Raw genomic sequence first — 23,611 nt, 5'->3', positions numbered from 1 at the left:
TTGTTAATATACTTAGTGAGATACTTACTCATCATAATCTCATGTCAACCATATATATATGTCTATATATATAACAACATGTAGTTTTTACACATTTGTAACGTTCGTGAATCGCCGGTCAACTTGGGTGATCAATTGTCTATATGAAACTTATTTCATTTAATTAAGTCTTAACAAGTTTGATTGCTTAACACGTTGGAAACATTTAATCATGTAAATATCAATTTCATTTTATATATAAAAACATGAAAAAGTTCGGGTCACTACACATAGCACCCAGATTGACTATTTGTTGCTTCGCAAAGGGGACCTTAGGGCTTGCAGGGATTGTAAAGTCCTGACTACCTGGACCTGTTCCACCCAACACAGACTATTGGTCATGGACTTGGTTCTGCAGAGGCGGGTTACTAGGTGCGTGAGACCCGCCCAACCTAGGATATTATGGAAGAATCTGAATGAAGTGAAAGCCGAAACTTTTAAAGCTTCAGTTTTGGAAAGAGTTGAGGCAGGAGTGGATACTGTTACTCATGGTGACGCAGATCAGATGTGGAATAGTTTAGCAGCCACTATTAGAGATGTAGCCAAGGAAGCCTTAGGTGTGGCAGTAGGGACATCGAGAGGACATAAGTCATTTAGAGAATCTTGGTGGATTAGTGACGAGGTTCAAACCAAAGTCGCGCTTAAGCAACTGAGGTTTAGGGAGCTCATTACTTGCTGGGAGGGGACACATGATGATAGAACTAGGGCAAAAGAGAGATATAGAGAAGCCAAAACAGAAGCTAAGAAGGCTGTTGCACGGGCAAAAGATAAGGCGTATGAAAATTTGTATAAGAAACTAGACTCTAAAGAAGGAGCAAATGATATCTACAGGATTGCAAAAGCCAGGGAGCGTAGGAGGAGGGATATAGATAACATCAAGTTTATCAAAGATGAAGCCGGTCAAACCATAGTGAAGGAAGACGAAATTAGGAAAAGACGGGAATAGTATTTCTCATCTCTTTTCGTTGGTGGAGGTCCCTAGTTTTTTTTTTTTTTTTTTTTGATGTAACAAAGGTATCAAACTCTGTTATTTATAATCAAATTTCAAGTCTTAGATATTGATTAGGAATTCGTATTATTAGTTTGATTTTGGTCGACTGAATTTTTAAGAGAAAGAAAAAGAACTAGGGAAAACAGATAGATAAGGTTAAAAGAAAAAATGGTTCGAATAAAAGTAGAAAGATAGGAACGAAGGAGCGGTTAGAGTGGTGTTCGGGTATCCGAGAGGTCACGGGTTCGAGTCCCTTTTCGGGCATTTATTTTTACATGCTAGCTTTTAAGGTAGTTTTCATTTTTCAAATTTATTATTATTTTTAGTATTATTATTATTATTATTATTATTATTATTATTATTATTATTATTATTATTATTATTATTATTATTATTATTATTATTATTATGATTATTATTATTATGATTATTATTATTATTATTATTGTTATTATTACACTTATCGTTATTGTTATTATTATTGTTATCATAACCCTAATTACAATTATAATAATTATTATTATTATTATTGTTATTACTAATATTATTATCAATATAAGTATTATTGTTAAGTAATATGATTATTAATATTATCATTATTAATATCAAAAACTACCTTTTAAACAGATAAATATTTTGTACATAAAATATACTTATTACATATACTATAATTATATTAAAATTTCACATAACTATATATATCAAACCAATTAATATTATTTATATAAATACATACAAATAACAAACTATCGATTTTTAAATATAACATTAAACAATTATTTATATAAATATGGATATATTAATATAACTATATAAATATTAACCATTATGAATATATACACAAATTAAACATACATAATATATAAATTAAAGATATAATAAATAAATTTGTTCAGTTATGATTATATGTTTTAATATATATATACAAATGATATAGGTTCGTGAATCTGAGGCCAACCTTGCATTGTTCAGTTCCGTCGTATGCATATTTTTACTACAAAATATCGTATAGTGAGTTTCATTACTCCCTTTTTAAATGCTTTTGCAATATATTTTTTTGCAAGTAATCAAAACTACATTCTATGGTTGGATTATCGATATCGAATCTCACCCCTTTTAGCTTGGTAGCCTAAGAACTAGGGAAATGGCCCCTAATTGACGCGAATCCTAAAAATAGATCTATGGACCCTGACAAGTCCCATTCGGGTTACGAATGTTTTAGTACTTCGACGATATATACTGATTACGACGACCAGTATATAGCATGCAGTTTGCGAAATACCTGTATGCGGGGGATATTCTATACGCATCCTGTCAGTTCGGTTATCAAGCGTTCACCATATGAATGATTTTTATGCAGATGGCTATATGCATGCATGATGTTTATGAGAAATGAAAATATGAAATCTTGTAGTCTATTAAAAATGATGTAAATGAATATTGATGATAAACTAATGAACTCACCAACCTTTTGGTTGACACTTTTAAGCATGTTTATTCTCAGGTATTAAAGAAATCTTCCACTGTGCATTTGCTCATTTTAAAGATATTACTTGGAGTCATTCATGGCATATTTCAAAAGACGTTTCATTCGAGTCATTGAGTTCAACAAGATTATTATTAAGTCATTTATAGTTGGATATATTATGAAATGGTATGCATGCCTGTCAACTTTCGATGAAATGAAAGTTTGTCTTTAAAAACGAATGCAATGTTTGTAAAATGTATCATATAGAGGTCAAATACCTCGCAATGTAATCAACTGATATGAATCCTTTATAATCGATATGAACGGGTTGTTAAAGTTGGTATCAGAGCGGTGGTCTTAGCGAACTAGGTCTTGCATTAGTGTGTCTAACTGACAGTTGATAAGATGCATTAGTAAGTCTGGACTTCGACCTTAGCTGCATGTCAAAAGTTTTGCTTATCATTTCTTGTCGGAAATTACCTGCTTATCATTCCTAGTCTAGACACATCTTACTGCATTGATTGCATGAATAGTGTATAGACAAAATTCATATCATAGCGTATCTGCTAATTCATATCTTAGCGTATCTGTTACTGTAGACTTTGCCTGACATATTTCATAAATTTCTTCGTAATCTACGAAATCTTTTTTGCTCTATATATATAGATATTCTATGTAATTAAAATACCATCCGATAGCCGGAAATCATTTCATATCGAAAAATGCTTTATTCAATCGTACGAAATGGAACTCGCCACTAGTTCAAGTCCCTCGGATTCCGATATGGATTTTCACTCGAGCTCCGAAAGCAGTGTGACCGGAATGGATCAACCAATTAGCCATCATCTATTTTGGTTAAATTAGGGATGGGTTCGTAGTGTACTGAATCATTGGAGACAAGAAGAAGGCAATTCCCTTCCACCAACCAAATTTCCCTCTTGGCGAAGAACCTGAAGCACTTACCGGCGAACCTATTTGAAACACCATTTTCACACTCATTTCCAGAGTATCTCGCCACGATCATATTCTATCTAAAATTCTAAACCTTATTCATTCGCTCGTTCCGACCGACAATCATACCGGTATAATAGAAGAAGTCAACGACCTCAAATAGTGACTCTGGAGAATATGGTGTAATATCTACGAGTATCAGCAGCGCCAACAGCATAACCAGTACCACCATCCACAACATCCACATCCCATGATTCAACATCACAAAATGTCCCACGAACACCAACGCCATACGCACCATAGATACCAAGGAGTATCAATAACAATAACTGATGAAATATTAATTTATAATTTCATTGGAGAAATTTTAGGCGGCGATTATGTAATCTCTAAAGTTTTAGAGATTATTTATTCTAGTTCCAACCGAAAAATTAAATGAGATTAATATCATATTAACTCATTAAATCCATGATTACATCTGAAGAAAATACATATGTATATATGTTTTCATAAAGATTGTAATTAAAAATTCTTTTGTACAAACTGTTAATGGTGAAAATGTTTTAACGGGTAGGTAATACCCGAGGAATATTTAGATTTCACATTAATAAGTTACACTGTACATTCTTCGAATCTGATTCAACGGTCATTTACTATCCTACTTACTTCCACAGATATACGAATCCGTTCACCACAGAATAACTATTTTCATTCAATTTCATATTTAGATTTTGACTTAGCAGGATCCAACAAGTGGCATAATGAAGAAAACATTGGACAAAAAATAAAATTTGTTAGAAACAAACAAATTAACTATGAGAATTTTGTTAAGAAACCACGCTAACAAAATCCTAGCTAACTGTTCCTAGCTAACTGCTTATTCCTTATTACATTTATTTATCGCAATTTATTTATCGCAATTTTAATTCTCGCAATTTTATTTATCGTCATTTAATTTCTGTTATTTACTTTACGCACTTTAAATATCGTCGGATAAATCGGGACGCATATACAATGTTTTGACATATCATATTGATGTCATCTATATATATTATTTGGAATAACCGTAAGTCACTCTATATCGCGGTAATGCTCGAGTTAGCATATAAAGGGTCGAGGTTGATTCTAAAATAATATATATACTTTGAGTTGTGATCGAGTCTGAGACATGTATACAATGGGTCACGGTACGTATTAATTAATTCGAATATTATATATTAAACTATATATGAATTATTGAACTACTAACTATAGACTACTAATTGTGGACTACTAACCTTGGACAATTAAAATGAATTAAAATATTGATTATAACATATGAAACTAAACATTTCTTCAAGTTTGCCTCTTGATTTCATCTTAAACCTCATTTGTATCTTGACGATTACAATCTACGTTCAAACCTTTCATGATTCTTGAAAACACCTCAATCAAGAGGATGATTCAACCACACGTTATCTACGAGAAGAAAGAGTTATGCATATAGTTATGCACCTGAAAAACTCTCGGAACCTGAGTAAACATTTAATGCATATCTGTGTTAGCTGCTTTGGCATTGTTATTACCGAAAATAACATTGCAATTCTTTTTCAAAATTAGCCAATTTTGTCACAGCTCCAGCAAATCAACTTCAATTTTTCATTCGAATAAACCTTATTATAAAGATTACCCCTTCATCATCGTTACCGGAGAACCGTTTATATTCCACCACATTAGCAATAAACTTACCAGCAACTTCATTACTCATTGGCTTAAGTCTCTCCGAAGAACCATTATATTTGTTCGTTAAAACCTATTCATATACTCATCCACATCTTATAACGAGAATTACCACATCAATTACCGGGAATTAGCAATCAGTATTTTGAAATCTCGCAGCATGTCTATATCAACAGTTATATGTATACATATAACCTTTATCTCTTAGAATAATGATCTTCTATTCTGAAATTCTGAAAAGCACCCAGTCTGTGAATCAATACTCTGAATTTTGAAAAGATGAATAAGCAACAAAAACTGTAAACGACCTTAACAGCCAAAAGTTTGATGATAAAGAATTGCATGTTGGCAAAGCTCAGAAATGTTGGAACTGGAAAATGGATTGAGCAAACCATGAAGGATGCTGTGGACAAAACACAAAGACTAAACCTACCTTCAAAGAATCCAAATGATTCAGTATCAACTGAAGTCATTAACGAATACCTTGTTCCCGACTCTAAACCTTTACGGACAAATCTTATTCATCATCCATCGATATTAGAAATTCTAAGATATCATCGTATCTTTCATTATAAATATCCTCGATATTTCTGAAGATATTTTCTTAACTATTCTTATCTGAAATCATTTATCTCCTCGCGCTATCTATGTTACAACAGAAAGAAAAATATTTTAGTTTCTAAATCCTGAAAAATTCGAACTTAAAATATGAATGTTATTGAAGTAGCGTTGGGAACTGAAGCATGAGTTAGTATAATATAATGACACTTGATCAATGTGATTATATTACAGTAACTCATGCTGAGTTTCAAATGAAACATGATGATTCACAGATCATAACGTCATCATGTGCCATGTTACACGACTCTTACATTCTACCTAATCTCCAAACATATCGAGAACATATTTTCATGATAGTTCTATCTTTTCTCGTGACTTCTGGTAATTTGACAAGTCAGATTGAGCTATCACAATTTCTTTCTCAGAACATTAGTTATGTTCATTCGAAATACTATACTTACGAATTCTGGACCATTACTTGTTGTGCTTAATGGATAGAAGAGAAAACAGAGCATGAAGCTCCAAAATAGAAATGGGGGTATAAATCACAGAAAATAGGAGAGAGCATTAACTGTGGATGACAATGATTATAGGAGACAGAAGCAGGGGCATCGAAATATAATGGAAGATATAAAACCCAACAACAATCCAGAAATTAAATTACAAACCGTATATATCGATGCATATAGCAATATAAAGACACGGGAGGATTAAAAACACTATAAAACCAAGAGTATAGTAGAAGTAGATAGATTCTTCCGGCGGCAGATGAAAAAGAAGAATGACAGATATGAAAGTTAGGAGTATATCAAGAATCAGAACGGGATGGAGCATATTGACGAATGCTTTAAAAGTATGAGTTGAGGGAGAAAGAATAAAAGGTATGAGTTGTGGGAATAAAGAAACGAAGGGGGCGAATATATAGTAAAATATCCGATAGAGCAATCAAAAAAGATTATCGCATTTAATCAAAGCGGATCCTAAATTCCTTAATTACCGAAGAATCAAGTCTTATTACGAAGATTTTCTCTAAATCCTTTGAACTCCGGAAATCAACCCTATCTACGTCAAAAGATATGACAAAACTTTAATTTCTTATTTCATTATTTTGTGATAGCTTCACTCATACTTTTCCAGTAATCGAATTATCTTATCCATATTACTCAATAGTAATAAAACTCTATTTATCAGCTCATATTCGTCAGGAAAACATTCTTATTGTTAGCCATGACGATCTCGATCAAATTTTAGGATGAAATTTCTTTAACGGGTAGGTACTGTAACGACCCGAAAAAAATTCGACTAATTTTAAATCAAACTCTCGATACAATATAATATTTTTGACACGATAAGAAAAGTCTGTAATGTTGAGTCTCGAAAATTTTGAAACTATATTCATGTAATCAATTAACCTTTAACTATTTTCGACGATTCACGAACAATTGTATGTAAATAAATATGTATATATATATATAAATGAAAGTATATATAATAATTAGAAAATAATAAAATATAGTTTAAACATTAAAATTTAATATGTAAAATAAGATATAAATAATTAAGTTGTAATTAAAATGAATCTATATATAAATATATGATTTCTATATATAATTATTATTATATGCATATTTTAATATATGTTAAAATGTATAAAATTTAATACTTACTATAACTTATTATGTAATGTATATTATTTAGATGTATTACCTAAACAATAATATGTAATATTAAAATATAAAATTTCTATTATAAATATAGTTGTTATAATAATGTTATTATTACTTTTAATATTAATATAAATACTAGTGTTATTAATATTATTTTAAATATATAACCTATAGATACGAATGTGATATATGTAAATTGTTATAGTATTATTATTACTAATATTATTATTATCATTAATAATATTAGTATTATTATAATTATAATTAGTATTATTATGATTAGTATATTATTATGATTAGTATATTATTATTATTATTATTATTATTATTATTATTATTATTATTATTATTATTATTATTAATATTATAAATTTTATAGTTATTATTATCATTATCATTAATAATAATACTATTATTACAAATATATTATTATAAATTTTATTATTATTTATTATATGGAGAGTAGTATTAATATAGTTATATTTATAAGATTTATATTAATATTGTTATAATTAATAAGATTAATTATAAGTTATAAATATAGATATATGAATACAGATATATACAATTATATAAAATAAATACTGATATATATACAAAATTACGCGTGTTATTTATCTGATTGTTTCATTATCATTTTTTCCCCTTTTCTCTATTTCTATTCTGCTCGTGAAACCCAATCAGTCTCAACCTTCGCTACCAAACACCGAACAATCTATTTGTGTCTGCTGCATCAATCATTCGAGTATTATTATCACACTTTATTTATATATAGCTGCAATGAGAGAAAGAAAGATACCAAAAACTCATATATAAAGCTCGACACTCTGTATATAATTTTTTTGGTGAAAATTCGAATTTGAAACATTTTTAAAAATGTAATAATGCAGTCTTGTTTGAAATCCTTCACTCAATCTATCTGCAAAAGCTCAATGTCAAATTTTTCCTATCGATTTCAAATTTTGAAGTCAAACTTTAAACTTCAAAAAGTCAAAGTGTTGTTCTTCGCAAAATTCAAATTCATTTTTAAGTTTCTGGTTCAATTAATGAATCAGGAAGTTTCTAATGATGATTTCAAACACGTTTCATGTTGTAAATATGTTGTAAAATATCTTCAAATTTAAAATCAATGTTTTCTTTTTCTTTCCTGTGTCGCGAACAGCATATTGCTGTTATTCTTTTTAGTTCCGTCGTATGCATATTTTTACTACAAAATATCGTATAGTGAGTTTCATTACTCCCTTTTTAAATGCTTTGGCAATATATATTTTTGGGACTGAGAATACATGCGCTGTTTTATAAATGTTTGACGAAATAGACACAAGTAATCGAAACTACATTCTATGGTTGGATTATCGAAATCGAATATCACCACTTTTAGCTTGGTAGCCTAAGAATTAGGGAAATGGCCCCTAATTGACGCGAATCCTAAAAATAGATCTATGGACCCTGACAAGTCCCATTCGGGTTACGAATTTTTTAGTACTTCGACGATATATACTGATTGTGACGGCCAGTATATAGCATGCAGTTTGCGAAATGCCTGTATGCGGGGGATATTCTATATGCATCCTGTCAGTTTGGTTATCAAGTGTTCACCATATGAATGATTTTTATACAGATGGCTATATGCATGCATGATGTTTATGAGAAATGAAAATATGAAATCTTGTGGTCTATTAAAAATGATGTAAATGAATATTGATGATAAACTAATGAACTCGCCAACCTTTTGGTGGACACTTTTAAGCATGTTTATTCTCAGGTATTAAAGAAATCTTCCGCTGTGCATTTGCTCATTTTAAAGATATTACTTGGAGTCATTCATGGCATATTTCAAAAAACATTGCATTCGAGTCATTGAGTTCAACACGATTATTATTAAGTCATTTATAGTTGGATATATTATGAAATGGTATGCATGCCTGTCAACTTTCGATGAAATGAAAGTTTGTCTTTAAAAACGAATGCAATGTTTGTAAAATGTATTATATAGAGGTCAAATACCTCGCAATGTAATCAACTGATATGAATCGTTTATAATCGATATGAACAGGTAGGTAAATCAAGTGTACAACTCTTTGATGTTTTAGCATCATTATGACCAAGTTTTAACCATCAACACACAACAAAAAGTAAAAGCTAACTTTCTATAAGATTTGAACATCAAAGTTGTCTCTTTATTGTATAAACACAATAAAGCTTCAACCTTTGTCCTTTTGACACAAGTTTATGCATCTTCATCATATGAGATGATGAAGACTTGATTTTTATCACCATAAAAATCATAAAAAGGTTCCAAGTAAGTGAGATCTACAATAATAACTTAGATCTCAAGTGTTAAGAAACCCTAAGCTAGAAAGCTTGGATTTTTACAAGATTAATGAGACCATTAGTCAGAAAGTTAAGATCTAGTAAAAGTAATGAGATCATAAACTTAAAAAGCTTAGATCTAAACAAAATAATGAAACTCTAAGCTAGAAAGCTTGGATCTTTAATGTTCTTGAAGATCCTTAAAGCAAAAAAGCTAGATCTATAAGTTAAATGAAGATCATAAACACAAGTTTTGATCTTTTAACAAAATAAAGTGATCTTGAGCTTCAAAACTTAGATCCAACAAAGTAATGAAGATTCAAAGCTAAAAAGCTTGAATCTTTCATGTTCTTGAAGGATTCAAATCAAAGTTTGAATCTACAAGATATAACAAGATCAAAAAGCTAAAAAAGCTTGATCCTTTGATGATGATGATGATGATGATGATGATGTTGAAATTAAAGAAGAAAAAGAAGAAGAAATAAAATTCAAGAACTTACAAATTTAGTGTGAGAAAGACTAGAGAGAAAATTAGAGAGCAAGTGTGTGTAAAATGAGAATGAAATCATGTGTGAAATGAAGAATCAAGGCTTGTATTTATAGTGGTGGAGGGGTGGTTTAGTATCTCCAAAACTGTAGGCCAAAGGATGGGACAAGGGGGAAAACTTTTTGCTTTTTGCATGGTGGTGGTCTAAAGGTGGTGCTTATTGTTGGGATCCCATACAACATGTGTAGTAATGGTTAACAAAAATGCTAGTATGTTGGCTCATCATAATGGATTTTTGTCCTACATATTAATGGGTCATATTAGCTTGAATAGGGTGGGCTTAAGTCCATTAAGGTAAAAAGTCCAATAAGACTAACTAGTATGCATTATTAAATTACTAAGCGTAATTAAGCAACCAATAAGCCAAGTAATTGTCATTAGAAAATAACAATTAGTTTTACGTAGTCATAATATTCTAATTATGACAAAAGTTTAACGTGTACAGAGTACATAGCTCGTTTTAAACGACAAGTGACACTAACGGTCATAAAAGCAGTCGAGGATCAAGTTAAGTAATTACGCACTTAACAACACGTTGTAAGATATTAACGAAAGTAATTAACATGAATAATGATCCCAAAATATAATATAGCTCAATACGCACAAATACGCAGTTTCGTGAAAGTAATAAGTAAAATTAAAAGTCAAAAAATTCGGGTCGTTACAACGATGGCGAATTGGAAGAAAGAAGAAGAAAAAAAATAGACAAAGTGTTGATGAATTTCGATCCGCGATCGCAAAAAGTTCAAATGGAGAAGCTCTTGTTCGCGAGGTTTGCTTAGCCTGTTTTGTTTTGTTTTTTTTTTTTTTTTAAAATGATGGTTCAAGGGATTTGTCTTGCAACATGTATTGAGACCAGGTGACTTAGTTGGTCACAATGAACTCATGGATATGTCTATGTATCCAGGAGAGTTAATCACACAAGATTCGGGTGACGATTCTTGAAAGTTATTTTGTAATCGGTATGCTGATTGCATCATGATGGTGATTTTTTAGCGAAGGGTTACAGAGTCAAGGTCAGGACGATGGATTCGTTGTGGAGAGATTTTCGGGAGATCCGGGTGTCGGATCTGATTTCTCATTCTTCGTGATCCCGTGCGAATGAATGATTAAACTATCAAATTCGGAGTTCCAGGAAATGCGGAGTTCCAGGAGCTGCTGTAGTAGAAAATTCATAACGGGTTCGTTAATCATTAGATCGACTTGATTCCAGATCTTTACAAAGATATGAAAATGGAATCGTGAAATTTACATTATTTGAATATGTATTTCCATACATTACAAATGAACGTGGAAGTTCGTCTAAAATAGACGATGAAGGTGTTGAAGATGAGACACCTAATGAGCTACTTCAAGAGAAACTAGTAGAATTAGAGGAACATCCTCGACAAATGGCATAAGCTTATAGAGGAAATAATACTGAATGTATACAAATATATACATGATATTCAAAACCCTCTTAAATGGTATATTTAAGGTGATGTTTAAGTGTATGAAGTCACTTTTGTCATGATACAGGGAATATGGTATGACATTCCTTGTGAGAAAAGTTATGAAGAGCATGAATGATGTGTCTCCTATTCTCATGATATGGTTTTGAAATTTATGGTGTACTAGACTTAGACTTGTTAATAATGATCATCTGGAGAGATCAATTAACAACTAATAATGCATTGTATTGAATTTATTTAAAGACAAAATTGCTTTCATTCAGTAATAGGAGGATTTGGTATATTGTGAACTATTGATGAAGTGAATTATTCACATGTTATGTGAATTATAATATTGAAGATAATTATAGATATAAAAATGTCAATCTTTATTATTTTATTATCTTGAGATTTTGAATCAACTAATTAGTATTCAGATGCAAATATAATTTGAGTGCGAAACTTTAGTAAAGTTTTCTAAATTCGACGTCTGTAGCTCAAACCTAGAATATGACTAAGAATTCCTCAAATGTGTTTAAATATGGATAACAAAAGATTCAAATTTTATGTGTGGACATTTGAATGCCTGATTGATTAGACTCATATTAGATATATATGATTATGATATCAACTTGCAAGACATGTGGGGGAAGCTTTGAAACGATAAGTAGTAACCCTAGCTAGTTGTGTAAAATGAACACAATAGCTTGAAAGTGTCGGGGTGTCTTGTATTTTGATATCAAGAACATGATTCATGATAACGCATTTTAATGTACTCGATCCGACTTACCGTATGCAGTAAGCCCGCTAGGTGGATACATGAATAATATAAGTACATCTTATTAGAGTTGTATGATTAGGTTACTTTGGTACTCGAGATTACGGGTAGCATTATACGAGTAACAGATATCCTGCAGTGATCACCGGTCACTTTGATGCGAACTGGATATCTAATACATGGTTCCAGAGTGATAAGTGGGTATGTTTTTACACTTGGAGGTGCTGTTATATCGTGTAAATCATCTAAACAAACGATTATTGGTAGATCCATGATAGAATCAGAATTCATCGCTTTAGATAAAGCTGGAGAAGAGGCAGAATGGCTACGTCAATTCATAGAGGATATAACAAGATGGCCTAAGCCGGTGTCGGCCATATGTATACATTGTAATAGTCAATCGGTGATTGGTAGAGCTCATATTACAATTTGTAATGGTAAGAATAAACATATGAGACATAGACATAATAAAGTACGATAACTAATATCTACATAGATTAGCACTATTGACTATATGTGAAGTCAAAGGATAATGTTGCGAATCCGCTGAGAAAAGACTTAAGCAAAGAGTTAGTATATGATTCGTGCATGGGATGGGACTGAAGCCCTTCAAGGCTAAGTTTATATGAAGGAAAACCTAACTCAGTTGACTGGAGATCCCAAGATCCGAGTTCAATAAGACAACCTAATTGCATGAACTGGTGAAGTCACTGTGGGGGAGTTAATTACTAAACTAGCAACCCCTACACCTTTTAAAGGGAGTTAACTAATTATGAGTAGACTTCCTAGTCCATTCCTAAAAGTGACATGTAAGAGAATAAGCCCATGTATTTTAATGTTCTAACTGAAATAACCATGCGTGGTGAATGAGTAGCCATTCAGTGGTGGATCACCTATGTGAGAGAGAAGTAGGGTCGCTTCGAGGCTATTGTTGGGGCACAATACTTGATAAGCTCTCGCAGAACCAGACTAATGTTCATGGCCATAACGAACATAACTATAAGGACTTGACGTAGTTAGGGAGAGTCTTGTGTGAAATGTATTATCGCCTACACAAACGACATATGAGTTCAAAGACATCATCGTCTACTCAGAGCCAGTAGACTAAGTGCATTTTCTTAAGCGAAAGTTCAAAGGGTAACACCTACTTATCGTATACAAGACTCAACCGCTAAAACTTAATCAAAATATTGTTGTTTCTGAGATCGATCTCCATTCATGTGGGGGATTGTTGGAAAAAATGATGAAAATGTGTGTTTTCACCAACTTTGAACACAAATAATTATATGGTCGAGTTACATATATTAATAACTATTTAGTGATTTTTGTAGTCCTTGACGAGGGCTTTACAACGAACTAAAGTGTGTCCAAAACGGATTAATGGTGAATGAGATATCGAATCTCAAAGTCGCTTTGTTGGTGCAAAATCTGAAAGGATTTTTAATTTTGATATTTTTTGCACATGGGAAGTGGGATCAAACTTAATGTAATTGTTCCAACTATAAATATGAGCCTTTAGGGTTGAGGGAAGACACACCAAAAATCATATAAGCATTCTTATATGATCTGAGTTTCCCCTCAGCCGCAACAAGGTCTCTCCATTCTGGTTACCTTTCAGACAAGTGTTCAAATCCGGCAATACGCTGCTTCGGACCGGTGTACCCTAGGAACAGACAAAGAATCTATTTAATGAAATTGTGTCAAACGCAAGCCCGGTTTAACTTTCAATTTCGGTTCTTATTCCATATATGTTTATGATCTGTTTATATTGCTTGAGTAATATGTTATTATTTGATTTACTCGTTTGAGTTTCGTATATATTTTACCTACACTATCTCTCTCTCTCTGCATTTCCCCTTTTTTTACTTCTTTCAAAGGGGAATCAAGACATTCCTTAGAAGTTGTCACTCGATCGAAAGGATATAATAACCCCTAATATTCCTAAAGGAAAATGTATCAAATGGGCTCCTCGTCCTTTTGGTATTTTGAAGTTGAACACGGATGGTTCTTCAAGGAATGGCATGGCAGCAGGTGGTTTCCTGCCTTTCTTTCTTTGCCAGGAGGGGTGGGCCAATCACTAATGGATCTCTCAACGAGAGCCTCATTCTGTCTAGAGGCCGCCCCAGTTAAACTACCCATCTCGCAGTGCCCTCCCCCCCCCCCCCCCCCCCCCCGGGGTCGAATGATTGGTGCGGCGGTTAGGCATCCTCACAAAATCAAGGAAGAAAAGCTCCACCGCGTCAAGTCTACTGGACAACGGGAAAGACCATCCAATCATCTTTTAAACCTTAGACTCTATTGGAACAAAGCAAAGAAGGAGGCGGAATGGAGAAATGAAAGGCAAAAGGGCGGTCTTGCTTTGCGTGAAGGTTGCTGGTTCGGCGGATAAAACATAATACCCTGTTCCATAAATTTGCTTTATCCACCGTCATTTGAGGACCATATATATTAATCATAAAGAAATCGACTACCAATTTCGTCCACTTTCCTTTAACAATCATGTAATTATCATGACAACAGATTCGCTCATTCACAAAAAAAAAAAAAAAAAAAAAAAAAAATCAGGTCCCATATTGAAATAATTCCACGTGAAAATCCCCTCGATAAACTACAAGCATAGTCAAAGGCATAGTTACCCCAAATCGATCTAATATGAAACAATTCAAGTTTAGACATCTTAGATTCTTGAATGCCTAAAAATTGAATATTATTACCGTAACACATTTCTTTCACCTAAACACATTTTTTTTCTTCCTTTTTTTACTCCCCCATAAATTGATCGATAGCAACTTCATTTATGAAACATAATATACCCCACTTGACCCGTTAGATGAGTATACATTTTGTTACATTTTTTCTCATCTTGACCAACTTTGGCACCCGCCTTGTACAGTGATCTCAATTCGCTAGCTATCCACGATGCATTTTTACACAAAGAATTACCTGATGAAGTGCCCTCTACTCTTCTTTTTGATTGAATAAGGGCTCACGAAACCTTCTAATTGATCCGTGATATCGGCTAAAAAGTCACGTTTTCACCCCTGTATTAAGGCCCATAAACAATAAAGTTCCAAGCTTTATCGCCGAAATACCTGCTTTATCGGTTAAAATTTAAGATCAAGTGATTACAAAGATGGTGCAAAAAGAATCAAGAGAATCGGAGCTAAAACGAATATTCTAGAGCAAAAACGGTGAAAGACCAGAAGCCAAGCTACGATCAAGGAAATCAAGATACGATCCAGCAAAATCAGCAAGTCAAACGGGCTAGCAAACGGCTTGCCATAATGCAAAACAGCTTGCCACACGTTCAAATCAAATGGGCATAAAAAAGGGCCACCAGGCAAACGGTGTGATGACCTGTCCAAATCCATATGGACGAATACATCATTCATCGATTTCATTGCGAGGTATTTGACCTCTATATGATACGTTTAACAAACATTGCATTCTTTTGAAAAGGCACACCATAAATGAATATTTAAATCTAAGGTTTTCGACATCTGATGATTTATACATATAGACAATCACCGTAAATAATGGTTTACAATAATACTTCCATTGACAATGCCGTCAAAATATGATACATGGTGATGATTTTGTTAATGCAACGTTTTCTCGAATAAAGCATGTATGACTCCATGCACATAGCTTGTATAACATATAAGCAAACAGCGGAAGACTTCTAGGAACCTGAGAATAAACATGCTTACAAGTTTCAACACAAAGGTTGGTGAGTTCATAGTTTTAATGTTTCGCATAATCTGTATATAAAGGTGGATCACAAGATTTCAGTTGTTTCATCCAGAAACGTTTATCAAAATATTCTACAAGATTGAGCACCCTGGTAACTAAACTTTAACGTTATAATAAGTACCCTTGTTTTAACATACATGCAACCAACATGTAGAATACACGCAAACCAACGTGTACTAAACTCAAATAGTATACATCTGTTTTATAGTTCAGACTAGGGTTTCTATACCTGGAATAGACGGGGATGTCAAGCCCTATGGATCCATATATAATTACTCGCGCCCACCAGTTCTTATAACCAGCAGTTACTAGTTACCAAAGCTAACGGATTTTCGGTTCAAACTCTGTGTAGAATTTAGTATGTACTTGTATTCATTGCGTTTAAAATAAAGTGCATGTATTCTCAGCCCAAAAATATAGATTGCAAAAGCAATTAAAAAGGGAGCATATGAAACTCACCTTAGCAGCACATAAAGTCGTTCACCGAAATGTGACCGAAACTCGGAATACCAAATAATCGTAGATCTCAACCAAGAGAACATATGTTGGTCAATAAATGTCTATTAAGCTAGGTCAGGTCTTAGTGTATCACAATCTTAATGCTCGAGATCGACATACAAAAGTTATCAAAAGTCATTTCAAAAAGTCAATTTTGACAATTGTTCAACAAAACGAGACGTGCCTTATATAAGGATTCATTTACTCGCCTGGTAATATTTAAAAATCTACTTTATCAATCTCGTAAACAAGTTGTTTAAATATTAAATGCAGATTCAAAAGCAATTTCAATTAACGTCAATCATAATTCAGTTGACCATATCTTTTAATTCGTTCATCGAAATTACGCGATTTCTAAATGAAAAGTTATTGATTTTTCGCCAGCTTTCCAATAACATGCATATCATATACTTTTTATCAGTAGTATACGTATTAAATTGGTGATTCATCATAAACTATCTAACGACAAGATTTAGCATGCAAGCATGCATAATTATATATACTCGAGCAGTAGACATGGATACACTATTAATATATAAAAGATAAGATATGAATGCTCACGTATCAATATTGTGATCCAATGTTGCAGGAAAGTACGTAGACGCAACAGAGATGATAAACACTAGGTTTGACTTGAAAATAATACCCACGAACATTACCCATAACCTCCATAGCTATAACCCATAATTTCCTTAGCTCTATCCCGTTCGAAAATCCATTTTGAAACTGACACGCTCATGACCTCGTCGTAGTATTTAATGTATAATACTAATAATATTAATAATAATACTACTAATAATAATATTAGGATTAATAATAATAATAATAATATAATAAATAAATATAATACATAAGGAGTAATGATAGATGGATAGATGAAAACTGAACCAAAACTCGAGCTATTTATAGACAATTCCTGATTTTGCACCGCATGCGATCACATGGGCTTTATGTATTATTGCCATGCGATCGCATGGGTCGTCTGGCCATTTCTGATTTAGCTTGCTCCGCGATCACTGTATGTTTGTGTGGGAGCTCCACGATCGCGGAGTCCACCTTTCCAGCTCACCAAATTTTTGGCCACTTCCTTGTCGACATATTATTTTATTATATATAATATATATAATTTATATAATTATTTATATATTATATTAAACTCTCGTTCATAGTTAACTTGTAATTTTTATTCCGATAAGTCGTACGTCATCACTCGACTTATGTCCCGGTTCCGGTTTTTCGAACGTCCTTTCGTACACTGAGAAAACTTGTACTTTACGTTTCGTGTCTCGTACCTTTGCCAAAATATAGACTTAAATTATTCATAACTATATCACTCGAAAAAATAACTTATACAATTGAGTGTTTTGGTCATTTGCTTCTATAAATCAACGTCTTGTTATTTACTACTAATTTTAGTTTTATCAAACGTTTTATAACCAAGTTAATATATATTCAATATTCATAAACATGTTTTAAATACACGTCGCAAGCTATTCATATTAATTCTTAACAATTAATATTCTAACTTATCGTACATATTCAAATATATATTTAAACCAATAAGTTTAATGTACAGTATTATACAAATAATACTTTGTTATGCTTTCAAGTTATAGTATATATATGTATCTATTTACATATAATTGTTCACGAATCGTCGAGAACAAACGAAGGGTAATTGAATATATGAAAGTAGTTTAAAAATTTTGAGATTCAACTTCATAGACTTTTCTTATCGTGTCAAAAATATTAAACCATATCGAGAATTTGGTTCAAATTAAGTCAAAATTTTCTGGGTCATCACAGTACCTTCCCGTTAAAGAAATTTCGTCCCGAAATTTGAGTGAGGTCGTCATGGCTAACAATAAAAATGTTTTCATGACGAATATGAGTTGATAAATAGAGTTTTATCACCGTTGAATAATATGGATAAAACAATCCGATTACTCGAAGCGTATGAGGGAAGTTATCGTAATAAAGTGAAATGGAGAATAGAGATTTGTCTTAACTCTTGACGTAGTAACGATTGATTTCTGGAATTTAAGGAATAGAAAATCTTCATAATCTAAATAAGATTTGATTCTTCGGGAATTAAGGAGATTAGGATCTTCTTTAATTAAATGCGGTCACCTGCCTCGATTGCTCTGTCTGTTATTTCGCTATAAATTAACCACTTCCGTTTCATTATTTTTACCACTCCTGCATCTTCTTCCTTATTTCATACTTCCAACAAATTGTGAAAATGCTTCATCCAGTTCTGGTCCTTGATCTCATTCTGACTATCACTACAATCATCCTTCTATTCCAACTCCCACCGGAGGAATCTGTTTACTTCTACTTCGCTCTTGGGGTAGTGGTTTTCATAATCCTTCCTTGCATTTGTCTTTCCATAGTTATTGACATCTACGGTTAATGATCTCTTCTATTTGCTGTGATTTATACTCCTATTTATATTTTGAAGCTTTGTGCTATTGTTTTCTCTTCTCGACTTTGTGTAAAGTAAGTAATGATCCAGAATTCGTAGCTATGCATTTCGGAATGAACATAGTTAATGTTCTAAGAAAGAAATTGTAATGGCACGATCTTGATTTGTCAAATTACCAGAATTCAAAGGAAGAGATAGAACTATCAAGAGAATATGTTCTCGATATGTTCAGAGATTAGATAGAATGTAAGAGTCGTGTAACATGGCACATGATGATGGTATGGTCTGTGAATCATCATGTTCCATTAGAAACTCAGCATGACTTACTATAATATAATCACGTTGATCAAGTGTCATTAATTATACTAACTCATGCTTCAATTCCCAATACTACTTCAAAAACATCCATTTTTCAAAATTTTCAGAATTTAGAAACTAAAATAGTTTCTTTTATGATGTAACACAGATAGCGTGAAGAGATAAATAATTTCGGATAATAATAGTTATGAAGATATCTTCAGAAATATCGAAGATATTTATAATGAAAGATATGATGATATCTTAGAATTTCTAATATCGAAGGAGGATGGAGAAGATTTGTTCGTAAAGGTTTAGAGTCAGGAGTAAGGTATTCGTTAATGACTTCAGCAGATACTGAATCATTTGGATTCTTTGAAGGCAGATTTAGTCTTTGTGATTTGTCCACAGCCTCCTTCATGGTTTGCTCAATCCGTTTTCCAGTTCCAACTTTTCTGAGCTTTGCCAACTTTTACTGTTAAGGTCGTTTACAGTTTTAGCTGTTTCATTCAGCTTTTTCAACATTCAGAGTATTGATTCGTAGACTGGGTGCTTTTGAAATTTCAGAATGGAAGATCATAATTCTAAGAGATAAATGTTATATGTATGCATATAACTGTCGATGTAGAAATGCTGCGAGATTCAAAATACTGATTGCTAATTCCCGGTAGTTGGTATGGCAATTATTGTTACAAGATGTGGATGAGTACATGATAGGGTTTTAATGAGTATAATGATTTTTCGGAAGGTCAATGATCAATGAAGTTGTTGATAAATTTACTGCTAATGTGGTGGGACATAAAAGGTTCCCCGGTAACAAGAACGTATATGTCAAGGTTACAATAAGGCTAATCTGAAAAGTCAAAGTTGACTGGTTGGAAGTATGGTAAAACTGGATACTTTGAAAATGGATTGCAAGGTTATTTTCGGTAATAACAATGCTAAAGGATATTGCACAGTTTTGAAGTCAAAGTATAGCTTTGAAAGATGTAGAGATCTAAGAGTGATGTCACATGTTAAATTTTGATTTGGATTCTGTTCTGTCAGAATATGTAATTGAATTTGTATGAAATGATTGTGTATCGCTGTGAAGGTAGTGAGTATAGTTAATGATTTTTGAATCAAAATTGAAGAATGTACAGTGTAACATATTAATTGTGAACTTAATTATTTCCCGGGTATTACTTACCCGTTAAAGATTTCACAAGTAACATTTTGTACAAAAGAATTTTCATTATAGTCTTTATAAAAATATATGTATGTATATTTTCTTCAGATGTAATACAGATTTAATGAGTTAATATCATATTAAACTCATTTGATTTTTGGCTTGAATTAGAAATATATAATCTCTAAAACATTAGAGATTACATAATCTTCGCGGAGTATTTCACTAATGAAATCAATACTTCATCATTTGTTGTTGTTGGTACTCCTTGGTACCTATAGCGCGTATGATGTTGATGCTTGAAGTACAGATTTTAGATGTGATATTAAGGTGTGGGATGCGGATGTCGTTGTTGGTGGTGGTAATGGTACTGTTGGTGTTGTTGTCAGTGGTACTGTTGCCGCTGATGCTGGTGGTGCCTGTGATGCCTGCAAGTTGCGCATCATATTCTCCAAAGTCACTACGCGAGCGCGAAGCTCGTTGACTTCTTCTAGTACACTGGGATGATTGTCGGTTCAGACAAGGGGATGAATAAGATTCAAAATAGTAGATATTATGTAATCGTTGCGAGCTATTCTGAAAATGAGGGTGAAAATGGTGTTTCGAACAGGTTCGCTGGTAAGTGCTTCGGGTTCTTCACCAAGAGGGAAATTTGGTGGATGGAAGGGATCACCTTCATCTTGTCTCCAATGATTAAGTAGACTACGAACCCATCCCCAATTCATCTAGAATAGATGATGGCTAATTGGTTGATCCATTCCGGTTACGCTGCTTTCGGAGCTCAGGTAGAATTCCATATCAGAATAGCTATCGGAATCTGAGGAATTCGAACTAGATGCGGAATTCATCTTACACGGTTAGATAAAGGATTTTCGATATGAAATGATTTTTGGATATCGGATGATATTCTAATTACATAGAATACCTATATATAGTACAAGGGATCCCGCAAATTACAGAGGAACTTTCGAAAGCTGTCAGGCAAAGTTTACTGTAACAGATATGCTAAGATATGAATTTTGTCTATACACCATTGATGCAATCAATGCAGTAAAACATGTCTAGACTAAGAATGATAAGCAGGTAATTTCCAACAAGAAATGATAAGCAAAACTTTTGACATGCAGACACGGTCGAAGTCCAGACTTACTAATGCATCCTAACGACTATCAGTTAGACACACTCATGCAAGACCTGGTTCGCTAGGACCAACGCTCTGATACCACCTGTGATGACCCGTCCAAATCCATATGGACGAATACATCATTCATCGATTTCATTGCGAGATATTTGACCTCTATATGATACGTTTTACAAACATTGTATTTTTTTGAAAAGGCACACCATAAATGAATATTTAAATCCAAGGTTTTCGACATCTGATGATTTCTACATATAGACAATCACCGTAAATAATGGTTTACAATAATACTTCCGTTGACAATGCCGTCAAAATATGATACATGGTGATGATTTTGTGAATGCAACGTTTTCTCGAATAAAGCATGTATGACTCCATGTACATAGCTTGTATAACATATAAGCAAATAGTGGAAGACTTCTAGGAACCTGAGAATAAACATGCTTACAAGTGTCAACACAAAGGTTGGTGAGTTCATAGTTTTAATGTTTCGTATAATCTGTATATAAATGTGGATCACAAGATTTCAGTTGTTTCATCCAGAAACGTTTATCAAAATATTCTACAAGATTGAGCACCCTGGTAACTAAACTTTAACGTTATAATAAGTACCCTTGTTTTAACATACATGCAACCAACATGTACAATATACGCAAACCAACGTGTACTAAACTCAGATAGTATACGTCTGTTTTATAGTTCAGGCTAGGGTTTCTATACCTGAAACAGACGGGGATTTCAAGCCCTATGGATCCATATATAACTACTCGAGCCCACCGGTTCTAATAACCAGCAGTTACTAGTTACCAAAGCTAAGGGATTTTCGGTTCAAACTCGGTGTAGAATTTAGTATGTACTTGTATCCATTGCGTTTAAAATAAAGTGCATGTATTCTCAGCCCAAAAATATAGATTGCAAAAGTAATTAAAAAGGGAGCATATGCAACTCACCTTAGCAGCACATAAAGTCGTTCACCGAAATGTGACCGAAACTCGGAATACCAAATAACCGTAGATCTCAACCTAGAGAACATATGTTGGTCAATAAATGTCTATCAAGCTAGGTCAGGTCATAGTGTATCACAATCCTAATGCTCAAGATCGACATACAAATGTTATCAAAACTCATTTCAAAAAGTCAATTTTGACAATTGTTCAACAAAACGAGACGTGCCTTATATAAGGATTCATTTACTCGGCTGGTAATATTTAAAAATCCACTTTATTAATCTCTTAAACAAGTTTTTTAAATATTAATTGTAGATTCAAAAGCAATTTCAATTAACGTCAATCATAATTCAGTTGACCATATCTTTTAATTCGTTCATCGAAATTACGCGATTTCTAAATGAAAAGTTATTGATTTTTCGCCAGCTTTCCAATAACATGCATATCATATACTTTTTATCAGTAGTATATGTATTAAATTCGTGATTCATTATAAACTATCTAACAACAAGATTTAGCATACAAGCATGCATAATTATATATACTCGAGGAGTAGACATGGATACACTATTAAAATATAAAAGATAAGATATGAATGCTCACGTATTAATATTGTGATTCAATATTGCAGGAAAGTATGTAGACGCAACGGAGATGATAAACACTAGGTTTGACTTGAAAATAATACCCACGAACATTACCCATAACCTCCATAGCTATAACCCATAATTTCCTTAGCTCTATCCCGTTCGAAAATCCATTTTGAAAGTGACACGCTCATGACCTCGTCGTAGTATTTAATGTATAATACTAATAATATTAATACTAATACTACTAATAATAACATTAGGATTAATAATAATAATAATAATAATAATAATAATAATAATAATAATAATAATAATAATAATAATAATA

The 23,611-nt window shown here is 32.6% G+C and overlaps 1 protein-coding gene across 1 annotated transcript; it reads left to right on the top strand.

Moving 5' to 3' along the window:
• Window positions 1-379: 379 nt before the first annotated feature.
• Window positions 380-985, top strand: LOC139860210 (uncharacterized). Its single transcript, XM_071848981.1, has one exon. It carries the CDS (start codon window positions 380-382, stop codon window positions 983-985), a length of 606 nt encoding a protein of 201 aa, XP_071705082.1.
• The last annotated feature ends 22,626 nt before the right edge of the window (window positions 986-23,611 follow it).

The sequence above is a fragment of the Rutidosis leptorrhynchoides genome, chromosome 7 (assembly GCF_046630445.1).
Source record: "Rutidosis leptorrhynchoides isolate AG116_Rl617_1_P2 chromosome 7, CSIRO_AGI_Rlap_v1, whole genome shotgun sequence".
Lineage (NCBI taxonomy): Eukaryota > Viridiplantae > Streptophyta > Magnoliopsida > Asterales > Asteraceae > Rutidosis > Rutidosis leptorrhynchoides.
This window is presented reverse-complemented; position numbering and strand designations above follow the sequence as displayed.

Coding starts and splice junctions, on each gene's coding strand:
- LOC139860210 (XM_071848981.1), top strand. CDS start 380: ATGGACTTGGTTCTGCAGAGGCGGGTTACTAGGTGCGTGAGACCCGCC.